This window comes from Panulirus ornatus, chromosome 3 (assembly GCF_036320965.1).
Source record: "Panulirus ornatus isolate Po-2019 chromosome 3, ASM3632096v1, whole genome shotgun sequence".
NCBI classification, from domain to species: domain Eukaryota; kingdom Metazoa; phylum Arthropoda; class Malacostraca; order Decapoda; family Palinuridae; genus Panulirus; species Panulirus ornatus.
Genome location: NC_092226.1, coordinates 22,462,858 through 22,485,818, shown reverse-complemented (window position 1 = coordinate 22,485,818; position 22,961 = coordinate 22,462,858). Strand labels below are relative to the sequence as shown.

General features: G+C 43.1%; 1 protein-coding gene across 5 annotated transcripts in view; it reads right to left on the bottom strand.

The window, feature by feature from the left end:
* The window catches only part of LOC139761298 (adenylate kinase isoenzyme 5), a 177,826-nt gene that overhangs the window by 5,524 nt on the left and 149,341 nt on the right, over positions 1-22,961 (bottom strand). For 2 of the 5 annotated variants that reach the window (XM_071685333.1, XM_071685341.1), the window contains 8 exons: positions 16,845-16,904; positions 14,672-14,854; positions 13,096-13,201; positions 12,367-12,480; positions 10,487-10,686; positions 9,682-9,795; positions 6,806-6,988; positions 4,720-4,901 (listed from right to left, as the gene is read on the bottom strand). In XM_071685333.1, coding sequence (XP_071541434.1) covers positions 4,720-4,901; positions 6,806-6,988; positions 9,682-9,795; positions 10,487-10,686; positions 12,367-12,480; positions 13,096-13,201; positions 14,672-14,854; positions 16,845-16,904 — 1,142 coding nt within the window. The remainder of the gene's footprint in view (positions 1-4,719; positions 4,902-6,805; positions 6,989-9,681; positions 9,796-10,486; positions 10,687-12,366; positions 12,481-13,095; positions 13,202-14,671; positions 14,855-16,844; positions 16,905-22,961) is intronic. The other 3 variants (XM_071685351.1, XM_071685367.1, XM_071685361.1) reach the window with 2 other exon arrangements.

Genomic DNA, 22,961 nt, shown 5'->3' with positions numbered 1-22,961 from the left:
ACAGAGTGTGTTTGTTTGTAAAAGGGGTCATTATGAAAACATCTGGTTAGAACCAAGACTTTTTCCTTGGACGATCTAACTTCATAAAGTCTCCTTCAGGGACCACACGACAGTGGGAAGCCGGCTACACGCTCTCTGCTAAGGCCGCTGCTACAGGCTGGCCAGCTTCACTCGTGCTGTGTACTCACTCGCTCTCTCGTTGCTTTCCTGGCCGATCACTTCGACCAGCTGGTGAAGCCCACTCTATTGCTCGTAGGGCTTCTAAGACGTTCCTCATCTGTTTAAACACTACATCGCGTGAAGTTTTTGCATTATTCCAGTCCGGAAGTTGTTCATATTTGTCTATATACACCACGAGCGCATTGGATGTTCTGTTTCGCCTTAAATCAATCGTATGGTCCACGATTCTTTCTCAGTTTCCGTCTGTTGTCTTCATAATAAGCTCGTTAACAACCATTACTGAGGATTTATTGACAGTTCATCGTATATTGTTTCCAGTGGTGTTATAGAGCGAGTTGATTGAAATATCAAGATGTAATTATTATCCCACGTCTATATTACAGTGTAAGAGTGCTCGTTTATATCAGTAATACAGTGGGATAAAGACACAATAAATGTTTGACTATTAGTAGCGCAACACGGTAAGTCACACATATGTCAGTTTACAGTAATGCGTTGGAACCAATAAACTAGTGACGAGGTGATCAAACTATCTAATTAGCATTTTCTCCAATCCCTGACGGCACAAGTGAGCAGCAAGTCGAGGTTAGAGAGCTCGTTATTTTAGATCGAACTAGGGAAAACTCGTGATTTGCTGCAAGGACAGAGACGTGGTAATATGGTAGGGAGCAGAGCCGGACGGAGACACATAAACACTCCAGAAACTCAGGGTGGAGGGTAGCTTCTCATGCCACATAGGGGTCAGGTGTTTCCATGATCCGTTGCATCTTCTTATGGGTATGCTGGCGTGGAGCAGTCCCAGACATCCCGAGTGGTGGAAACGAGTTTGTATACAACACTGGCTTGTAGTCTTGTGAGGCAGCTTACCTTCTGACCAACAGTACCTCCAATAATTGTGGTTTTTTTCTTATGTTTTTAACAAAGTTCTACTTATCTATTTCAGTGATAGATTGTAGATATTAACTGATGTACTCTGAAGTATTATTGACAAATGGTGGTATGGGTTGTTAGCAATATGTCATTTGTTAGATTATAGTGTTAGTAATGGTTGTAAGTAATTTGTTAAATTGATTTAGAGGGTGTTTTGAATGATGATTGTGTATAGTCACCAATAAAAATTCTTGACTGTAAAGATCTGACATATCCAGAGCGTAGGAAAACTGTATTCAGTTGCTGTGAATTTTTTGGAAATTTCGTTTCAACCACATAAGTGTGGACGTGCTGAGGTCCCATGAGCATGATGATAGGGATTGATGATCTCTCATGTGAAGTTAACGTGGAGACGGAGTGACTCCCGTGAGCCGAACTTCGAAGAAATTTGAGTGCTCTCCAGTGTACAGGTGACCTAGTATTCATCCATGGCCATGTTTAAGGGGGAGAGTCTTTCATGGACGCCACCAGGACCGTGGGAAGAAAGCGCTAAGGACCCCAGTGATCGGTTGGTAGCCTTGTAGGAAAACCAAGACGGTTTACATTGGGTTGTAAGATCGTAGACTACCGTAACAGAAGTCATTCAACCTGGTTGTATCATTCCATAGAGACAGTGGGCTTATGAGTGTTAGTGTAGAATTTGTTGGTTTGAACTACCGACGAGTTCAAATGTTGTCATCCTGTGGAATCTGTGTATTGTTAGCAGTGTGTTTAGTTTGTATATGTCTTAGGATTAATGTTTAGAATAGACGTGTTCTTATTAGTATACTTTAGATTTTTGCATTTGGACGATTTTTGCAGGGAAAAAATGCAATTGAGTGGGAGATGTATAAAAGAAAGAGACAGGAGGTCAAGAGAAAGGTGCAAGAGGTGAAAAAAAGGGCAAATGAGAGTTGGGGTGAGAGAGTATCATTAAATTTTAGGGAGAATAAAAAGATGTTCTGGAAGGAGGTAAATAAAGTGCGTAAGACAAGGGAGCAAATGGGAACTTCAGTGAAGGGCGCAAATGGGGAGGTGATAACAAGTAGTGGTGATGTGAGAAGGAGATGGAGTGAGTATTTTGAAGGTTTGTTGAATGTGTTTGATGATAGAGTGGCAGATATAGGGTGTTTTGGTCGAGGTGGTGTGCAAAGTGAGAGGGTTAGGGAAAATGATTTGGTAAACAGATAAGAGGTAGTGAAAGCTTTGCGGAAGATGAAAGCCGGCAAGGCAGCAGGTTTGGATGGTATTGCAGTGGAATTTATTAAAAAAGGGGGTGACTGTATTGTTGACTGGTTGGTAAGGTTATTTAATGTATGTATGACTCATGGTGAGGTGCCTGAGGATTGGCGGAATGCGTGCATAGTGCCATTGTACAAAGGCAAAGGGGATAAGAGTGAGTGCTCAAATTACAGAGGTATAAGTTTGTTGAGTATTCCTGGTAAATTATATGGGAGGGTATTGATTGAGAGGGTGAAGGCATGTACAGAGCATCAGATTGGGGAAGAGCAGTGTGGTTTCAGAAGTGGTAGAGGATGTGTGGATCAGGTGTTTGCTTTGAAGAATGTATGTGAGAAATCCTTAGAAAAGCAAATGGATTTGTATGTAGCATTTATGGATCTGGAGAAGGCATATGATAGAGTTGATAGAGATGCTCTGTGAAAGGTATTAAGAATATATGGTGTGGGAGGAAAGTTGTTAGAAGCAGTGAAAAGTTTTTATCGAGGATGTAAGGCATGTGTACGTTTAGGAAGAGAGGAAAGTGATTGGTTCTCAGTGAATGTAGGTTTGCGGCAGGGGTGTGTGATGTCTCCATGGTTGTTTAATTTGTTTATGGATGGGGTTGTTAGGGAGGTAAATGCAAGAGTTTTGGAAAGAGGGGCAAGTATGAAGTCTGTTGGGGATGAGAGAGCTTGGGAAGTGAGTCAGTTGTTGTTCGCTGATGATACAGCGCTGGTGGCTGATTCATGTGAGAAACTGCAGAAGCTGGTGACTGAGTTTGGTAAAGTGTGTGGAAGAAGAAAGTTAAGAGTAAATGTGAATAAGAGCAAGGTTATTAGGTACAGTAGGGTTGAGGGTCAAGTCAATTGGGAGGTGAGTTTGAATGGAGAAAAACTGGAGGAAGTGAAGTGTTTTAGATATCTGGGAGTGGATCTGGCAGCGGATGGAACCATGGAAGCGGAAGTGGATCATAGGGTGGGGGAGGGTGCGAAAATTCTGGGGGCCTTGAAGAATGTGTGGAAGTCGAGAACATTATCTCGGAAAGCAAAAATGGGTATGTTTGAAGGAATAGTAGTTCCAACAATGTTGTATGGTTGCGAGGCGTGGGCTATGGATAGAGTTGTGCGCAAGAGGATGGATGTGCTGGAAATGAGATGTTTGAGGACAATGTGTGGTGTGAGGTGGTTTGATCGAGTGAGTAACGTAAGGGTAAGAGAGATGTGTGGAAATAAAAAGAGCGTGGTTGAGAGAGCAGAAGAGGGTGTTTTGAAGTGGTTTGGGCACATGGAGAGGATGAGTGAGGAAAGATTGACCAAGAGGATATATGTGTCGGAGGTGGAGGGAGCAAGGAGAAGAGGGAGACCAAATTGGAGGTGGAAAGATGGAGTGAAAAAGATTTTGTGTGATCGGGGCCTGAACATGCAGGAGGGTGAAAGGAGGGCAAGGAATAGAGTGAATTGGAGCGATGTGGTATACCGGGGTTGACGTGCTGTCAGTGGATTGAATCAAGGCATGTGAAGCGTCTGGGGTAAACCATGGAAAGCTGTGTAGGTATGTATATTTGCGTGTGTGGACGTATGTATATACATGTGTATGGGGGTGGGTTGGGCCATTTCTTTCGTCTGTTTCCTTGCGCTACCTCGCAAACGCGGGAGACAGCGACAAAGTATAAAAAAAAAAAAAAATATATATATATATATATATATATATATATATATATATATATATATATATATATATATATATATATATATATATATATTAACGTGTTAAAGTGATGACCTTTTCACTACCTGTTCACACAGAGCAAACCATGTCATTGGATGTTTGTTAAGGAAAACTTCAGTCATAGATGTGACATAAACAGAGAGAAAGAGGCAGACATATAGACAGACAAAGTAAATGGTATAGTCTCAGGAGAAAGGCGAGGATGGCCTTAGTTTGATATGGACGGATGCACAGTGAAGAATACATGACATAGTGATGAAATTTAGTTACGGTTGCCGATGGTCAGGTTGGCGTTACCGTGAGAAAATAGCGTTCACGGGTTGAGCCATGCCACTGAATGGGTTCATTGAAGTACTAGTGAGTGGCGCCGATAAGTGTTGTGATGTGCGTATGTTGCACTGGTGACAGTGTAACATGAGTGTGCTGGCTGGTGTGAGTGGCTCTGCTGGGTTAGTGAATGGAGTGAGGTGGATGGCACGAATGGCTTGGAAGGTGTACGAAGCTGGCTATCGTGAAAGCGTCAACTGACTCTGGGAGTCAGTAGTGCACGGTATAGTACGTGTGTTGGTGTGTGGCTTTAGCATGTGAGAAGGCAAGGATGTATAGCGTGGTAGGGCTGTGACAGGGGTGACAGAACATGATAGATCAGAAATGAGTGCAAAAGCTCGGCGGCGCGTGAACCTAGTACTGTTTGCGGTGGCGGAAAAGCACGGGCTGGCTGGCTGCGTCGAGCCTTCCCGTATAGAGGGCGTGGGCGTGCGGTTGGCCGACCTGGGGGCACGGCGGGATAAGTTCTGCGTCTCCACATAGATGGCCCGCTTCACCTCCCTCTCCACCTGTTCCCAGTCAGCGTCACCGTCGATCTGCAAACGTAAATCAAAGATGTTACTTCATGTATCGCAGGTCAAGGTCGGTCCTGCAGGGGCTCAAGTCAAGCTCGGTCGTAGGGTCTGAAGCACGTGAAGGTCGCAGAGGTTTCAGGTCATCCTGGTTATACAGGTCACACAGGTCCTACAGTTAACCAGAGTCACTGCATTCCATTCGTGTTACAATGAGTCAGACAAGATTTTTTTTTTCCTTTTATGAATTTAAACTTTCACAGCGAGAAAAACATATTTTTAGCAAAATGAAACCATTTATATTTTTCATATGATATGAATAACAATTTTCACTGTGAAAAATGCATACGTTTTGTTTTTTACTTCAAACTGTTGAAATTCTTGTCGAGGTACACATTAAAAAACAACAATTGCATTACTTTATTTGATGTGATACGCATAAACTGATAATACTTTCACTGTGAACTACCTACTTAGTCTAATGAATGTAGTTGAATTGGTAAATTTCATTGGTTTGACGTTTAACAAATGATAATAACACCGCTAAAAAGCAGTTGAGTTCGAGACAATAGATGAGTATTAAAAGTTCTTCATTGATCAAGGTGTGACGTTTGCACAAGACAGGTTGGCAATCAGTAAGCTAGACCAAGTCAGCGATATCTCTCAACATAGTTGATGATGTGAGGTACAGACTCGTCGGTCTTTGGCAGTTGGCAGGTACAGCTTCGAGAGAGTACTTGTTGGCGATAAGATTTTACTTATGTTTTTTTTTTTTTTTCGGATGTGTTGGGCATTCAGAAAGATTGCTCAAAGACTATTGGGTTCTGACGGTATAAGAATGCCTGATTCTATCATACACTGAAACTATACGTAACACAGGACGAACTAAGCGACTGAGCGAAGAGAAACAGGCTTTATCATGGCGGGGAAAGAAAAAATGTCTCAAGATTTCTCTTTTACGTTAGCTGAGATGGTTGGGCCAAGTACGGCCCGGATCAAAGTAAGAGAATTCATCATTGTTTGTCATTGTACTGATGCCCCTGAACTTATCATCACACTAATCTCGTCTCATCTCATGATAAGACATAGATTTAACTCATCTCTAAAATCATCCACCATAAGACCTATCATCAGTCAACTAGTCATCAAAGATATCATGTAGAACAACACATAGCATAAGTGAATCTTTTTTTCTTTACCACAAAGCTCAACTCATTACCAGACACATCGCATTCCAAAACTCACTTCACTATCAGGCTCTTCTTCTTAACAGACTCACTAGCTAGATTCAGCCCATCATAGGACTCCTCCCATCACCAGACTTACCTCTAGACTTACCATCAAACTCATTGTTCTCATTGCCAGGCACGTTCTGATACCAGACACATGTTTTCTTGGCGGATTATCATCATCGAGACATCTCACTCCCTGGTTCATCTCGCCGATATTTTTTTTTCTATATACTCATTATGTATTAGACTTTTCCCATCACTACATTCACCATTAGACTTTTCCCATCACCACATTCATCATTAGAATCATCTCATCGCTGAACTCATGTTACCTCAGATTTACTTCAAAGAAATCAAACAGTTTGATGCTGTTAGCATTTTGTATTATACCGTTATACTGTTGTGATCAAGACTCGTCTCATTTCAGAGGCTCTCTTCCTAAATTCGTCTCATCTCACACTCGTCTCATTCCCCATGATTCATCTCACCTGCGACTTGTCACTCCCTAAACTCACCACGTCCACGATTCATCTCTCAGGAATTTTCACCCAGGACTCATCTTAGCCCATACTCAACTCTCCCTACTCGTCTCGTTCCCTAGATTCATCCTACCCTCTGATTCGTCGTATCCTACAGATTTATCCTATCCTGAGACTCAACCCTCCGTGTCTGCTCTGGACTCATCCTTGTACTCACAATCTTCAGCCTGTTCTTCTCGTCGAAGGCCTTGAGCATTGGGAGCGTCACCTCGCGGTAGATGGCCAGCCGTCGGCGGGCTGCTGCCACGTTGTCATCCAGTCGGTTCTCCCGCCTGCCCAGGTTCCTGCCCAGCTCCAGCTCCGAGCAGTCGATCAGCAGCAACGGCGGGAACTGGTGGAACTGCGGAGACGGGAGAAGGGGATTGAAATAGATGCTCATCTAAAGAGGAACGTTCCGCACGCGGGTAGAACAGAAGGAGCGAAGTAACTCGGAGAAACACCCGATGAGGGGCTGCTCTAACTTTACTGAGAGAGAGAGAGAGAGAGAGAGAGAGAGAGAGAGAGAGAGAGAGAGAGAGAGAGAGAGAGAGAGTGGGGGTTGGGGGGATCGGCCTCGTTGAGAAGCAACAGAAACCCAAAGCTTAAGAACCAGAGAGGTTGGAGGAGGGGCAGACGAGACAAGGGCCCCACTTTTTCATTGAATCTTACATGTTGTATTTTATAATTACATTAGCGAGCGATGTTTTCCCATTCTTTTCCCGGATTAATTGAATCACATTAGATTAGAATTACGAGCCTCTTGAGTACTGTTTTCCAGCTCCCTCAGTCTTCCCACTCCGACACTGGGATAGATTCAGCGTTACGTTTCCACGGTGTTGACTACCTGTACTTAGCAGCGTTCGTCCGTCTTGAGAAGATTCATGGGTTAAACTTCGATGTTTCGAATACTGAGTCACTTCAGGTAAGACCTACTTGACGTACCTCACTCCACCAGCTGATCTCACCACCATCATCAGGTTCTCTCCAACTTGTCAGACACAACAGAACACCAAAAGGTCGGCTAGAGTCCTTTGTCTTCTTACAGTCAGTGAGATAGAACGAACTTTTGTGTTGTTATCAATGTTTTTTCTTTTTTTCGTTAATTATTTCTCATAATGAAGTGCCTTCTTGATAAATCGCCGACAGAGAAGAGAACAGAGGCGAGCCATCAAGATGATCCCTGGACTGAGAAACAAGTTTTATGAGACGACTAAACGACTTGAATCTTTTTAGCTGAGATAAGAGAAGGTTTAGTGGTGATCTAATACAGGTATTCACGATTGTCAAAATCTTTGATAATCTCGATCTAACAAACTACTTAACGCTTTGTTCGTTTGATTTCACTCGTAGTAATGGATATAAATTCGTTGACAAACGTTGTATACTGAGTGAGGTGAGTACTTCTTCCTCATTCTGATTGTTAAAATGGAGTGACGTGCCTATTAGAGTTAGTGAAAAACGGCATCATAGATACGTTCAGTTAATACTTCGCTTCAGGTACACGACTCACATTATCTGTGCATCCCTAGTTGCATGAAATGGTTACTGGCATTTCTGTGTGTTCCTGTTCTCTTCCACTGTCACAAGCAGCTTCAAAAGGATTTGATGATCTGTTGCTGTTCGAATCCCTTTGTAGTCCTTTGTATTCCTGTTTAACCTAACGACGCTGCTAACGGAGAAGACAGCGATGTTATGTACGCAAGGTAATACGCTTACTTTGTAAGACTTTCATCACCTTACCGAACTAGAAACACTCATAGTATGCAAGATTTTCGAGTTTGGGGACGTATTAGGTAAACAATCAGAAGGTTTTAATCTCCTCGATAAAGCAGATTAAGCACATTTAGACCCGGTCTTAGTACTGAGAATATATATATATATATATATATATATATATATATATATATATATATCATGCAATCAAACTCCTTCGTTTAGTCATTTGAGAGACATATATTAGAGATAATGTAGTAATAGATATGTAAATTTTCGGGAGTGTTTTCATGAGCGGGGCACAAAAGGAACTGGAAAATACCCAGGAAACAAAAATTCTGTTGACATTAACATCATTTTAAAAATCTTGAGGAGAGGCACGAGAGATTTTAGGAGACGTTATCTTGTATGCTGCAGATAAGGGAACAGAGATGCATAAGACGAGATAAGTAGCATTGTAGTCATTACATGAAGTGATGATCCTTGAAACTAATCGTTGTGATATAATTGTGTGGTTAGGCTGGTGTTTAAGTGGACGAAAAAGCTTGGCCAAAGAGGTTTCCACCGATTGGGAGTGGGTTAGTGGATGGTGATAGCGAGGTGAATGGGATGGAGTACAATATACCAGGTGCTCCACCTTGACTCATGCGAGTCTTCCACCACCTGGACAGGGTTATGAGCAGGTGTGCTGGAGGGACAGATAGCGTAGTGGTGAACAAGATAATGATTATCAATTATCCCAAAGAGATGATACATATGAAGTTCAGGGTTGGGTAACTGATGACTGATATTGCAGTGGAGGTAATATTATATCACTATGATTCGGTGAGATTAGTCTTCACGAGGCACCGTGAGATGATATCAAGTCCATAGCAGTATCTATCATCAGTTTTCAGTCCTGAAAGTCATATATGTCATTTCTTCCGAACTCAACCAACATCCCCATCCTTCAGTAACAGTATTATGTGAGACGACAGAAAAAGTAATCTGTGGCGTTGCTTTGAGGTGACATTTGAAGCGTAGTGGAAGTCATAAAACAGAGATCTGTGAGGATTCTTCAGTCTATATGTCGTATTTAATGTTTTTTATGGGTAAAGCGATGAATTGAAAAAAAATTGATTCCCCTAATGGTGTCAGGGGTCAGGTGATAATACAGGATGACAGAGAGGATGGCCGATTTTAGGTCAGTGAAGATAAAGCTTGTGATTGAAGTAGCAAAATCATATCTAAGTGAAATGGGACCATCTGTGGAGGGGATAAACAAAATCTGAGATTCAGGCGATCATCTGTATGTATACGAAATAGAAAATGGCATTCAAATAGGTCATGTGGGACTCCCACCTTCTCCTCGAAGTTCTGAGCCTGAATGATGTCTCGAGGGAACCCGACCAGTACGATCCCTTCACGAGTCTTCAGCTCCTCTAACTTCTCCTTCACCAGCTCCAGCACCAAGTCCTGAGGGAGGGAGACAGAGATATGGATTGGGTAGCAGGAGGAGCGTCGAGTACTGACACAGGTACTAGTAACAGCGTTAGATACAAGGGAGGTAAAGACAGTGGCAGGTATTGACTGATCGAACACGAGTGGTATTTGATCAAACAGAACCACTAGTAATGGCAGTGCCAGGTGGTGAAATAGCATCAATGACAGTGTCAAGTACTGAGATAAACAACAGTTGTAGTTGTAGTTCATGTTCATTTCATACCTGTTCGCTGTTGCCCGCCTGTGCGAGGTAGCGTCAGGAATAGAAGTCTGAGCCTCTGAAGGAAAAATAGCCGCTTGGCTCCATCCTCTCCTCCTTCATTTTGGAAAGTAATTATACTGGAGGGGAGGATTTCCAGCTTCCCCCTTAAATACCCCTCTTACCTGCCTTCTACAATACCCAGGAGATACTTGAGCAACATTCACACTCAGGGATAAGCATTAGTGCTAAGGTACTCCATTCTGTGACAGGATGACTGATCGTAAGGACACTAGCAATGAGATGGAAGTAGATCATTTCTAGTCAGATCACTAAGTAATGAATGAGGAATCAGTGGACATGTTGACTGCCAGATCATCACAGAGAGTGAGGGCTGTCGGTCCCCGAGTCGGGAGAATGGTTGCAGGAGCAGCACAGCTTGTGTGATGACTCGTTCCTCCTCACCTGTGGCACCAGCTCGCCTTTTCTCATGAGGTTCTGTATCATGACGACCTTCTCGTTGGGGAGGGCGCTGTAGGTCTCGGGGTCCTCCTTCCAGCGGGCGACGTGGTCTCGGAGCATCTGGCCCACGCCCACGCACGCCCACCCCGGGTACAGGTAGGTGATGCCGCTCATTAGCCGCCACTTGTCGCTACCAGGGCCACCTGTCGAATGACACCTTACCTCAGAGAAGAATGAAGCAACCATGGGTTATATATAATTTGTCTCTACGTAATATATGTACAACTTCACCCCTGAGACTCGAACCCCAGTCCATCTGTGTGGCAGCCAGGTAACCGGTAAATAGTTTATATTAGGTATTATGTTTACAGTACATGTTTGAGACATTGTCCATCTGTAAGTATAATGTGCAGTGTTACATAATTTGTCCAGTGTATGAGAGTAATTGTACTAAACATAATGATTCTAACTGTGATTGTCTCTAGAGAAATTAAGTAATGGATCTCTCAATTCATAAAAATGGAGGCAAACTTACCAGTGAAAGAAAGGACTGGAGATATACCTAGGATGAAACAGAAAAACTTGTATAAGTCGTATGGGCTGGATGACATTTTTTCTAACGTTTTAAAGGACTGTTGCTTCGCAGTAGCTGTCACTGCTCTCGTGGTTGTCTGTGTTCCAGTTCTCAAGACCGGGATCAACAGCACGCGACTGATTACTGCTTACCGTAGTTTCAGTGTGGAGACCAGCCACACGAGGATTGACCGTTATGATGCCTACTTTCCTCGCCCAGCGGAACTATGAACTTTTCTTCTCTCGTCTTTCTCTTTTTTTTAACTTTGCCATTTCCAAATTTTGGATTTATAAGGGAAAGGCTGGAAGGCCTTTCTGTGAGGCTTACCCATGTACAAGAGACAGACAAAACTACTAATGAGAAAGAAAGAAGGAAAATTTACCCACGGAAATGGTTAAAGACCTCCCTATAAAGAACACACAGGGAGACTTACCCATATGAAGATCAAACAGGGAGACATCTGGTGACTTACCCATAAGAGAGGGTTATGGTGTCTTACACATAAGAGAAGGTTATGGTGACTTACCCATAAGAGAGAGTCAGGGTAACTTACCCATAAGAGACGGCTATGTTGACTTACCCATGAGAAAGGATTGTGTTGACTTACCCATGAGAGAGGGTTGTGTTGACTTACCCATGAGAGAGGGTTGTGTTGACTTACCCATGAGAGAGGGTTGTGTTGACTTACCCATGAGAGAGGGTTATGGTGACTTACCCATAAGAGACGGTTATGTTGACTTACCCATGAGAGAGGGTTATGTTGACTTACCCATAAGAGACGGTTATGTTGACTTACCCATGAGAGAGGGTTGTGTTGACTTACCCATGAGAGAGGATTGTGTTGACTTACCCATGAGAAAGGATTGTGTTGACTTACCCATGAGAGAGGGTTGTGTTGACTTACCCATGAGAGAGGGTTGTGTTGACTTACCCATGAGAAAGGATTGTGTTGACTTACCCATGAGAGAGGGTTGTGTTGACTTACCCATGAGAGAGGGTTGTGTTGACTTACCCATGAGAGAGGGTTGTGTTGACTTACCCATGAGAGAGGGTTGTGTTGACTTACCCATGAGAAAGGATTGTGTTGACTTACCCATGAGAGAGGGTTGTGTTGACTTACCCATGAGAGAGGGTTATGTTGACTTACCCATGAGAGAGGGTTATGTTGACTTACCCATGAGAGAGGGTTATGTTGACTTACCCATGAGAGAGGGTTATGTTGACTTACCCATGAGAGAGGGTTATGTTGACTTACCCATGAGAGAGGGTTATGTTGACTTACCCATGAGAGAGGGTTATGTTGACTTACCCATGAAGAAGAGGCAGGGAGGTAAGGACACATCGTCAGGACTGATGTTGATGGCTGTCGTGGAGAGCGGCTGGTGCTGCATCTTGGCCATATTACGATACTCCCGGTACGACCCTTGGGGGAGAACACAGGTCACTCACCGCTGTGGTACACAGGTCATGAGGGATGGTGAGGGGTCACAGTACGGGACCAGGTCACGTAGTGAGACTCAGTCACAGCAATAGGGCAAAGGTCACAGTGGTTTGACACTGGTCATAGTTGTGGGAGATAGGTCATGATGGTGGGACACGGGTCATAGTGGCGTGACACAGGTCACGGTGGCGTGACACAGGTCATGGTAGTGTGACACAGGTCTCGGTGATGTGGCAGTGGTCATTATGGTGTGACGCGAGTCATGTTGGTGTCGTGAAGTTGGGACAGCTCTGGTGACGTACACAGGGTGATGATGGGGCATATGTGGTGATGGGACAAATCCCGTGATAACAAGACACTGATGGGTTACCAGTCACAGTGTGAGGCAGCAAGAGAAAAAAAGAAATGCTTTCTGTCATTATAATAAATGAATCACTTATTTCTTTCATACAAGATTCGAAGGCATGAGATTCTTACAGATACATGGGAGTCACTGACTTGGTAGTTATTGGAGAGAGAGAGAGAGAGAGAGAGAGAGAGAGAGAGAGAGAGAGAGAGAGAGAGAGAGAGAGAGAGAGAGTAGAAAGAAGCACGTACCAACGGAGGCCCGTGACGGGGGTGGGTGAGGCGGTGGCCGTATGATCTTGGAGTGGGCTCTCTGCACGTCCCGGAACACGTCCTCCTGACTCCGGTCACCCGACACCTGCAACACCATACCAGACCACTTATCTCCACACCACCCTGCTCACTGCTTACCTCACTCACTGCTCACTGCTGAGAGTGCAACACTTCACTGCTCACTGCTGAGAGTGCAACACACTTCACTACTCACTGTTGAAAGTGCACCACACCTCACTGCTAAGTCAGCACTCAGCAGTGAGGTGTGGTGCACCAACACCTTACAACCTACTGCTGGGGTTACACTTCACTGTTCACTGCTTGGGGTACAGCATGCCACACGGCTCACAGTTGGAGGAGATACGATACTGTAAACGTTACTTATCAGTGATGGAGATGCAGCGTACCTCACCGTTCACTGCTGAAACTACACACCTCACTGCTCTTTGTTTGAGGAACACATACAACTCAGCTGTGATGTTACTAGACACAACAGAGCTTGCACTTAGTGAAGCTAACAAACTAAGAAAAGGGTTTCCAGTACTGTAGATAAAGTTGATGCTATAGTCAGAGCCAGGTTTGGGGTGACAGCTACGATATAAAGTTGAAACAACTTATGTAATTGTATGGAAGACACTTCTCACTGATGCAAATGACTATTTCTAGAGATTGAAACAAACATCAGCTTTTGTTAATATTTGATCTACTCCCTGAGAATGGTAGTGCTGTAAGCGCTACTACAGCACAGTACAGCTATGTACTTTGGCCACAACTTAAAAACAATGCTTTCTGTACAGCTAGCCATCTGTTATGATGGCCAGTTCGCTCTATGCTCCAGCAGTTAACATTACTTGGATGTTTTGAAACGAAGGCGTAAACTTTACACCCGTGTTATGTGTACAGTTGTCAGAGGCCTTCGTTGTTCAAATTGCATCTTTTCGTAACATGATTTGACACACGTGGGTAAATGTCCGTCGAAGTTTTTGTCCTGTGCAGCATTTACAAATAGGGTGTTGTCAGTATATAGAATAACGCACGTATACCATATCTTTTACTGGAGCATAACCCGGCACTCATAACCTGGTATTCATGACCGTACTCAGCAGGGAGAACGTTAGTTTGTGACCTACACTGCCTTTGTGGTTGTAGCTTCATGGTTACATGTCATCTCGTGAGAGTGGCGCTGAGTGTCCTCTTGTTCATACACAGGTTACGAGAATTCATCATCCGGTATGGGAATGTTGGAGGTTTTCCAGTTAGGATGCGAAAAAGAACATGCCAGCAGTGAGGACCTATATATATATATATATATATATATATATATATATATATATATATATATATATAACTCAGATATCCAGAGAAAAGTACCTGACCTTCCTAAACAGGTCGCTCAGTACTATTAAGTATAGTCTCTTACCTGTTTGCAGGAACTGCTCTGACACACGTAAAGCGTCTGGCTGTTAGCTGGCCACCGAGGTCAAGCATTGTCAATGCATTTTAAGATGAAGTGGAAAGTTGCACGAAGCCAACACCGCAGTAGGTGAGCACTCACCACATACAGGAGGCCTTGGTTGTCGTAGTATTCACAGACTGGGAGGACTTTATTGTGGAACTCCGAGAGCTCCTTTCTGGCGGCGTCTAGCATTAGCGTACCCATCCTGGCCCCAGCCTCGAGGTTGTTGAGCAGTGTCGACTCCCTCCAGTCCAGCAGGATTGCCCCGTCGATGTGACCCAGCTGCAAAAAGGCCATTACAGATGGGTTGATTTAGGGGGTAGGGAAAACCTGGACGAGACTTCGGTCGTTACTGACTAAGACTTAAAGGAACGATGAACGTGTCTTTCGGAAATTACCGACGTTGCTTAAGATAGTGAGTGACAGATGGAGGAAGCCACAGGAATTACATGGGCTGCATGTATATCTGGATATTGTCTCGTACAGATTAACATCGTCAATGGCTTCCGTGTTGTAGGTGGTTTTTTGGGAGGAAAAAAAATACTACGTAGCTTGATTTTACTTCGTTAATACCCCCGAACACCTACTTTTTTCACGATGAAAGGAAGGTAGAATTTTTAGCTTTAAGAAAATTTACGATCATTTTGGTCCGTCATTTCAATTATGATGATTTTTAAAGTAAATTTAAAACAAGAAGTATGGTTAAGGACGGTATCAGAAAGATGCTAGCCACAGTGTGTGGATATTACCTTATCAGACGTTCACTGGACCAGGTTATCAAAGAGGAAGGTAATAAAGTAAACAACATTATTTCCTTCGTCCATTACTTTATCAGGAAAATGCAGTGTGTATAGCAACTTCACGTGAGCATGGTTCTACGATATATTCTGATATAACATGAATGCCACTTGCATGAGAATCTTGAGTACCTGTTGTTCGCTTTATTCGACAAACTCGATAGATATACTGTTGCTTATCGTAAAGATAACGACCCTTGTGGTTTTGCTTTTGTACTTTTGTATACATGAAAAATGTGGTCGACTCGTATCTATGCATAGATAAATCCTTGTATAATATGCATGAAAAGAATGTATGTATATATATAGCGAGGGAAGCAATTTTTGTAAAAGATTTTGTAGTAAATTCAAATGACAAGATTCCATGTTGGGAACTCGTTTAGTTATGATAGTCAGAATAAAGACAACATATTGTGATATTTTGTAACTTACAAAGGATCCTCAACATACCAACATTACATATATGTATATACATTACTGAGGCGACCTACAAAAGCTGGGAGAACAAATAATGAAGACTAACATGTTAAACTGTGCGTGTTATCCTACATAGGTTAAAAACCAACAGTCATTTGAAGGTCTGGAAGAAGGATATTAGTGGTCAAAAGACATGTGGCTGTGAATCAGTGCACTGAAATATGTAAAAGTATATATATATATATATATATATATATATATATATATATATATATATATATATATATATATATATATATATATGGTTAAACCATCCTGCATATATGAATAGAGTGTGCGGAGGAGAAGGTAACTTCCAGGTCATCCAACTGCCTGATGTGATTGGGGAAGAATATGTGAGTGACCGACACAAACAAGTCTAGCAGTACTCGGCTGTCAAGGGGGCACACGTGAGTTGTGCTTGGGGGTTGAAGAGGTGTGGCTGGTGGCTAAGAAACGGTGGCGGTGTATCTTGGGAGATGCAGATGTGAAGACACACACACACACACACACACGAGGGGGCATCGCACTGGAAAGGTGGAATCCAAGGCCAGCTGGAATGCACTTACAGGCGTGCCAGGTACATATATACACAGCATCTTTCAAGAGTGAGCTGGAACCGTGTTGGGATAGGTGGTACCAATGACATCCTACGCATACAGCTGGAGACGTTATTAGAAGAAACAACAGCACATTAGTAGACGGTCCACGGACAGCCTGCAATACTAGTGGGAGACAGAGACACCTGCTGGGATGACTACGGCTCTTCAGGAAGCTGGGCTACTTAGGAGGCAACGGATAACTAAGAAACGGCCGCAGGAGTAGCCTGGGAACGATGACATATACGACAGTGGGGGAGGAGGAGGAAGAACAACAACAACTCACACATTTATCACGGAAGAAGTTGGAGTTACGAGAACACATCTTTCAATTTAGCTTTCCTTGGCACAGGTTTCTAATTAGGGCCAGTCAAGACAGACACTACGGGTGCACCAAGCGAGGGGTCGACATTGACTTACCATACGACTGGCATTCTTCAGTCTGGAGCTGTGACTCAGATAATACTCTCTCATTCTCAACTTTTTTGTAGGGGAGAGAATAGAATGAAAGTGATTGAGTACAGTGATCTCCTGCTGGAAATCATATGTTTCATTAGTCTATAAGTTATTTAATATACTGAATTGTTTAGGAAATTGTTCCCTTGTTAGTTATCGTGAAATATTAAAAAACCAGACATGGTAGGTGAAATATTCACTCATGAATCACTGTTACATATGATATTCTAACTTAATGAAGGATATAACTTGTTACTGATAAACTGACCATGGATTTGAAAATCTAAGAACTTTTTCTTATAATACAGTGAGAGCTGAGGACTGACTTACATTCAAATAAATCTGTTTTGGTGATGGCAAGGAGAGAAGAATCAAGCAGAAGGAACTGGCTCAAAGAAATATGTTTGCATCTTTTCTGGGAACTTCTCTTTGCCTCTCTCCTCGGATGAAGAACTTCGGGCAAAGTTCAGCAAGTATCAAGTGATGCTGAAGAAGGACAAATATGGCACAAGGAAGGCAGATAGTGAAGCGTAAGAAGGTCGTAAGCTTCGGAGTTGAGAGGCTGAAACTCGCGAGCCATGGATCTGACGCTGGTGTTGGGATACTGCTGAAACCCGGCTGCCGCGATGGTTCAAGAAACACTCGTCTTCAAGAAGAAGAGCATTGACATCAGAGAAGATGACGTCCCAGCGGTTAACAAGTATAACTATGCGGTCTTAGCTAGATTGTCGTCTGCTATGTATGGATGAACATTATTATTCTTGCATCTGAACGTCTCGGTGGTGTTGGGGCAGAGATGGACCTCAGTGCAAAGTTTAGTGTTCAGTAGAAAGTTTAGTCAAGTGACAGATTTACGTAGGATGGTTAATCAATTCATGGCCACATGAGACTGCTTTTGTTTGATGCCATACAAGATCTTCACGGGGGTTCTACTTCCCATCCTGTACCTCACAGAGTCCTTCCGTAGCAGGGAAACGTAGTGCCCTTGCTTTTTCTCGTTTTCTGTCTCTCCGTTGGAGGGAGTAATTATTTTTTGCTGTATCTTAAAAATTTTGTCTCCATTTTTTTTTCTGTATCGAAGGATTGGACCCTAACCCTGGTTTAGCGTAAGGGTTAGGTCAAAGGCCATGATGTGGAGGGTGTGGTGAAGATGGCTTTTGACCTGATCCATTATGGTCAGGTCAAAAGCCCGAGAGTGTAAGGAAGGTGGCCTTAAACCTGATCCGTTGTAATCAGATCAACGACCTGAGGTGTCACGGCTGTAGTGAAGATGAGACGAGTCGCGTCGAGAATGTAATGAATATGAGAGTGTAGTTAAGATGGCCTCATGTGTGTTGTCGAGCGTGCAGTAAAGATGATTTTGTAAAGGATAAATATCTTTATGTCGAGGGTGAAGTGAATATACGTTTGTCGAGGCTGAAGATGCGTTTGGTGGCATCTCCCTCCGTAGTGATCATGATGGTGAGTGATATGCTTGAGGGAGACACACTACATTCTCTCGTTAATATCGGATCTTAGAGCATTTGAACTGCATATTTTCACTAGGAAACATGAGGCTTATGAAAACAGCCAGCAGTAGCAGTCTTATGAAATATTACTGTAACAGTGTCAAGAAACAAGTCAGAGCTGTTTGATATACAAGTGTGAGAGAGAAAAAGATTTTAGTTTTTATGTAGATACTATCAATTATTTGACATTATGAAGAAAGGACATGAATGTACACATCGCTCACTTGATGCAATATGTATCGTTACGAGTGTTTAACTCAAGAGAAAACAACTACCTTGTTAGAGACATGTGAAATGTATTCTGTAACTTCTTTGGCTTGCAAAAGTTTCTGAATACAGAACGCGCTAGAGACTTTTATTTTTATGATTTGATTAACTGTCTCCGTTCCTTCTTGTCTTCAAGGTGACACAGGAACAAAAGAACGTGAGCCTGAAGGAGGTTTCCCTGTATGTTTCGAGAGTATGGTCATACTTAAGACACGTCAAGATCCACCTCCTGGGTCACAAGTTGATCCCATCTTGCGTCAGTACAGGAAAGTTTTCACCCAACACTCCCAGATGCGACTTTCAAAAAGGAAAAAGAAACAAATGCTCGTTCTCCACAGCCCATTTCCAGGTTCATTGTACAAAACACGAGTTCCCCAACCAGCATGAGACACTAAACAAAGCCATGTATCATAGTTCCAGTTTGCAAGATACTTAATGGAGGAAAGCACGTTGGGAAAGACCATTCTCAAAAGAGATGATAGAACTTTAAGGCTTACAAACCGTTTTCTACGTATGGAGGTACACAGCTTGCCTGAGACACTCTGGGAATTTAAAGAAATTCGCCTCACAAACCAGCTTGATATTAAAGTCTTCAAAAAAGACAGATGATCCATGCATGGCAATCTTGTCAATAAACTTCCTGTGAAATATGTTAGCTCCACTAGGAATTCACCGAAATGTTTACGTTAATGCTGTAAAACCATCATTTCTGCAAAGAATGCACTAAAAATTCCACACTGCTGAAGCTGAACAGTGAGTGAGTTGGTATTTCAAAAATGAATGAGTGCATATACATTTAGACGCTCGTGCGTGCGCGCGCACACACACACACACACACACACACACACACACACACACACAATATATATATATATATATATATATATATATATATATATATATATATATATATATATATTATTTATTATACTTAATCGCCGTCTCCCGCGTTAGCGAGGTAGCGCAAGGAAACAGACGAAGAATGGTCCAACCCACCCACATACACATACCCACATACCCGCCCACACAGGTACATTTACATATCTATACATTTCAAGATTTACATACATAGACATACACAGACGTACATGTATACACATGTACATATTCATACTTGCTGCCTTCATCCATTTCCGTCGCCACCCCAGCAAACATGAAATAGCATCCCCCTCCGGGCGAAGGTAGCGCTAGGAAAAGACAACAAAGGCCACATTCGTTCACACTCAGTCTCTAAGTCTCATGTGTAATGCACCGAAACCACAGCTTCCTTTCCTCATCCAGGCCCCACAGACCTTTCCATGGTTTACCCCAGACGCTTCACATGCCCTATTTCAATCCATTGACCACGTCGACCCCGGTATACCACATCGTTCCAATTCACTCTATTCCTTGCACGCCTCTCACTCTCCTGTATGTTTCGGCCCCGATCGCTCAAAATCTTTTTCACTCATCCTTCCACCTCCAATTTGGTCTCCCGCTTCTCGTTCCCTCTACCTCTGACACATCTGTCCTTTTTGTCAATCTTTCCTCACTCATTCTCTCCATGTGACCAAACCACTTCAACACACTTATAAAGTCTTTCATAATAATTCGCCGTTTCCCGCGTCATTGAGGTATCGCCGGGAAATGAGGGAGAAAGGCCTCATTCGCTCACATCTAGTCTCTAGCTGTCATGTGTAATGCATGGAAACCACAGCTCCCTGTCCACAACCGTGACCTACCCTTCCCATGGTTTCTCCTGGCTGCTTTATGTGCCCTGGTTCAGTCCATTGACAGCACATCACTCCCTGCATACCTCATTGCTCCAGTTTACTCTGTCCAGTACACGCTTTGCACCATCATGCGTATTCAGGCCTCGAGCACTCAAAATATTTTTCAATTCATCCTTCCATTTCCAACTTGGTCTCTCCCTGCTCCTTCTATCTTCCTTTTTTGACATATACATCTTCTATGTCAACCTTTCCTCACTCATTCTCTCCATACGTCCAAACTATTTCAGCACAACCTCTTTAGCTGTCTCAGTCACGCTCTTTTTATATCCACACATCTCTCTTACCCCTTTATTACTTATTCGATCGAACCACCTCTCTCCACAGATTGTCTGTAAGCATTTTTTTCCCGACACACGTATGGACGATTCACATCATTATCAATATCCTGTGCTTTGCACTCATACAACATCGCTGGTACTTCTGTGGCTTCAAACATACCCATTTTTGCCCTCTCAGGTAACGACACCTCTTTCCACACATTCTTTATTGCTCCCAGATCCTTCGCCTCCTCACCCACCCTATGACTCTCCTCCGCTTCTATTGCTCGATTGACTGCCGTGTCCACTCCCAAGTATCTAGAACACTTTACTTCCTCCAACTTTTCTGCACTGAAACTCGCACCCAAACTAACCTGTCCGTCTTCCCCGTTAAACCTTATAACCTTCCTTTTATTCACATTTTCTCTCAGCTTCCTTCCTTCACACACTCTACCAAATTCAGACACCGGTTTCTGGTGTTTTCTGGAGTTTCTCACTTCAGCTGCCTTACCACACCTCACCTGACGTAAGGCCTTCACCACCTCACCTCTTTTCACCAAACCACTCGCCATGACTCTCTCACTACGCATACCCATATGATTCAAACAACCTTACATTTGCTCCTGTATCATATAACACATTCAATAGTTCCTCAAAATACGCACTTCTCATCTTCGCCTCTTCCTCTCCTCTTGCCATTACCCCATCTACCTTCACTGGTGCTCCCATTTGTTCCCTTGTCCTCTTACTATTCATACTCATACTCCGGTATTGCTTTGCAAGATAAGGAACAAAGGAACGAGCCTCGCGAAGTAAAGATCATTGCTTTATGGATCAGCCATCTCTTCTTGGAGCTACCTCGCTCACACAGGAAATAGCGAACATATATGAAGGGTTGAAATATAGATAGATAGACGTAATGTATTCATGTATGCACGAATGAATTTGGTTAACAATAGCCTTATATCACCACCAGTTATTCACATGAAACTGAAAAACGTAAAAATGGAACGAAAATCGAATGAACCAGTGAAGCAATTCTTGCAAGGTGTCATAATGCAGATACCCGTGTTTGAGTTCGAAGTGCGTTACAGTCGTTATGAAAGACGAAAAACTTTCTATAAATGTTACAAAAATTCAGTTATACCTCCTCTGTACGTGCACCCAACATGGTTGGCCCCCTGAGCGGACCTCTAGCTCCGCTGAAGATTCACAGGAAGACATTACACATTGCCCGCTTGACGACAGTTAATTGAACCTGACTTGTAACAGAAGAGAAGTGTAGGTGGACCAGCACACAGCAGACCCCCAGCCTTGATGACAACCCTGGTGGGATGTAGTATCGGGACACATTTTGGGACCCGTCGCACTCCTCCAGGAGCTTGGCTATATTGTCTGGTATTAGCCTAGCATGTTGTGGCCCATCGTGTTCTTGAAGGTGGGCCTGAGGGCATGCCATCGGAGGGACAATTCCTCCTTAAGAGAATAAAATCGCAAAGCATCTACTTACTTTAAAAGACAGCAGCGGTATGAAGCCAAATGTTGATAAATAGTAGTCTAGACATTGGATGCGTTGAAAGTGCATGAGCTGCACTGTGTATGGAAGTGTGAAGCAGAATGAAAGTTTCGTTATAAAGAGAACGGCTGTTGTCGTTGGTGACCAGTGAGCAAAGTTGCGTGAGCAGCTTACTCACGTCAATGCAACTCTTTGAGACATCGGTGACTGACGGAGGAACTTCTAACCATGCACAGAATTACTGTCACCTTACCTCTATTATTCAGACTACTGTATACCACAATATACATAGCTTGAGCTTCTACATAAGTAATGGAACCATGCCTTATACAGGAGAAAGATGTATGTTGCAAATACTTACAGCATGCGAGTATTGATCAAATCTTTTTAAAAACCTGAAACACCTCGATCCTAATAGAATCCAACCCCTTTATGACCCAGTTGCAAGTCGGAACCAAAGAGGTTTAAATGAACAACGACCATAGTAATCAGTTCTTTATGATAGCCACATATGCAGTGCCTTTCTTGACAATAGAGCATTTTGATTATGCTGAAAATCATTTTTACAAAAATTCGCACAACGTCGTTTCAGAACAATCAATCCTGTGACCACTTCGAACCGTGTGACGGAAGTCAACATCCGCCATTGAATCTCGCCTGGTCTTCCCCTCAACACCACCTTAGCTTCTCCTTCTCCTGACCTCACCCGACCCTACTGACCTTAAACCCCTAAAAATCCTATCACCCCTGACCTTTTCCAA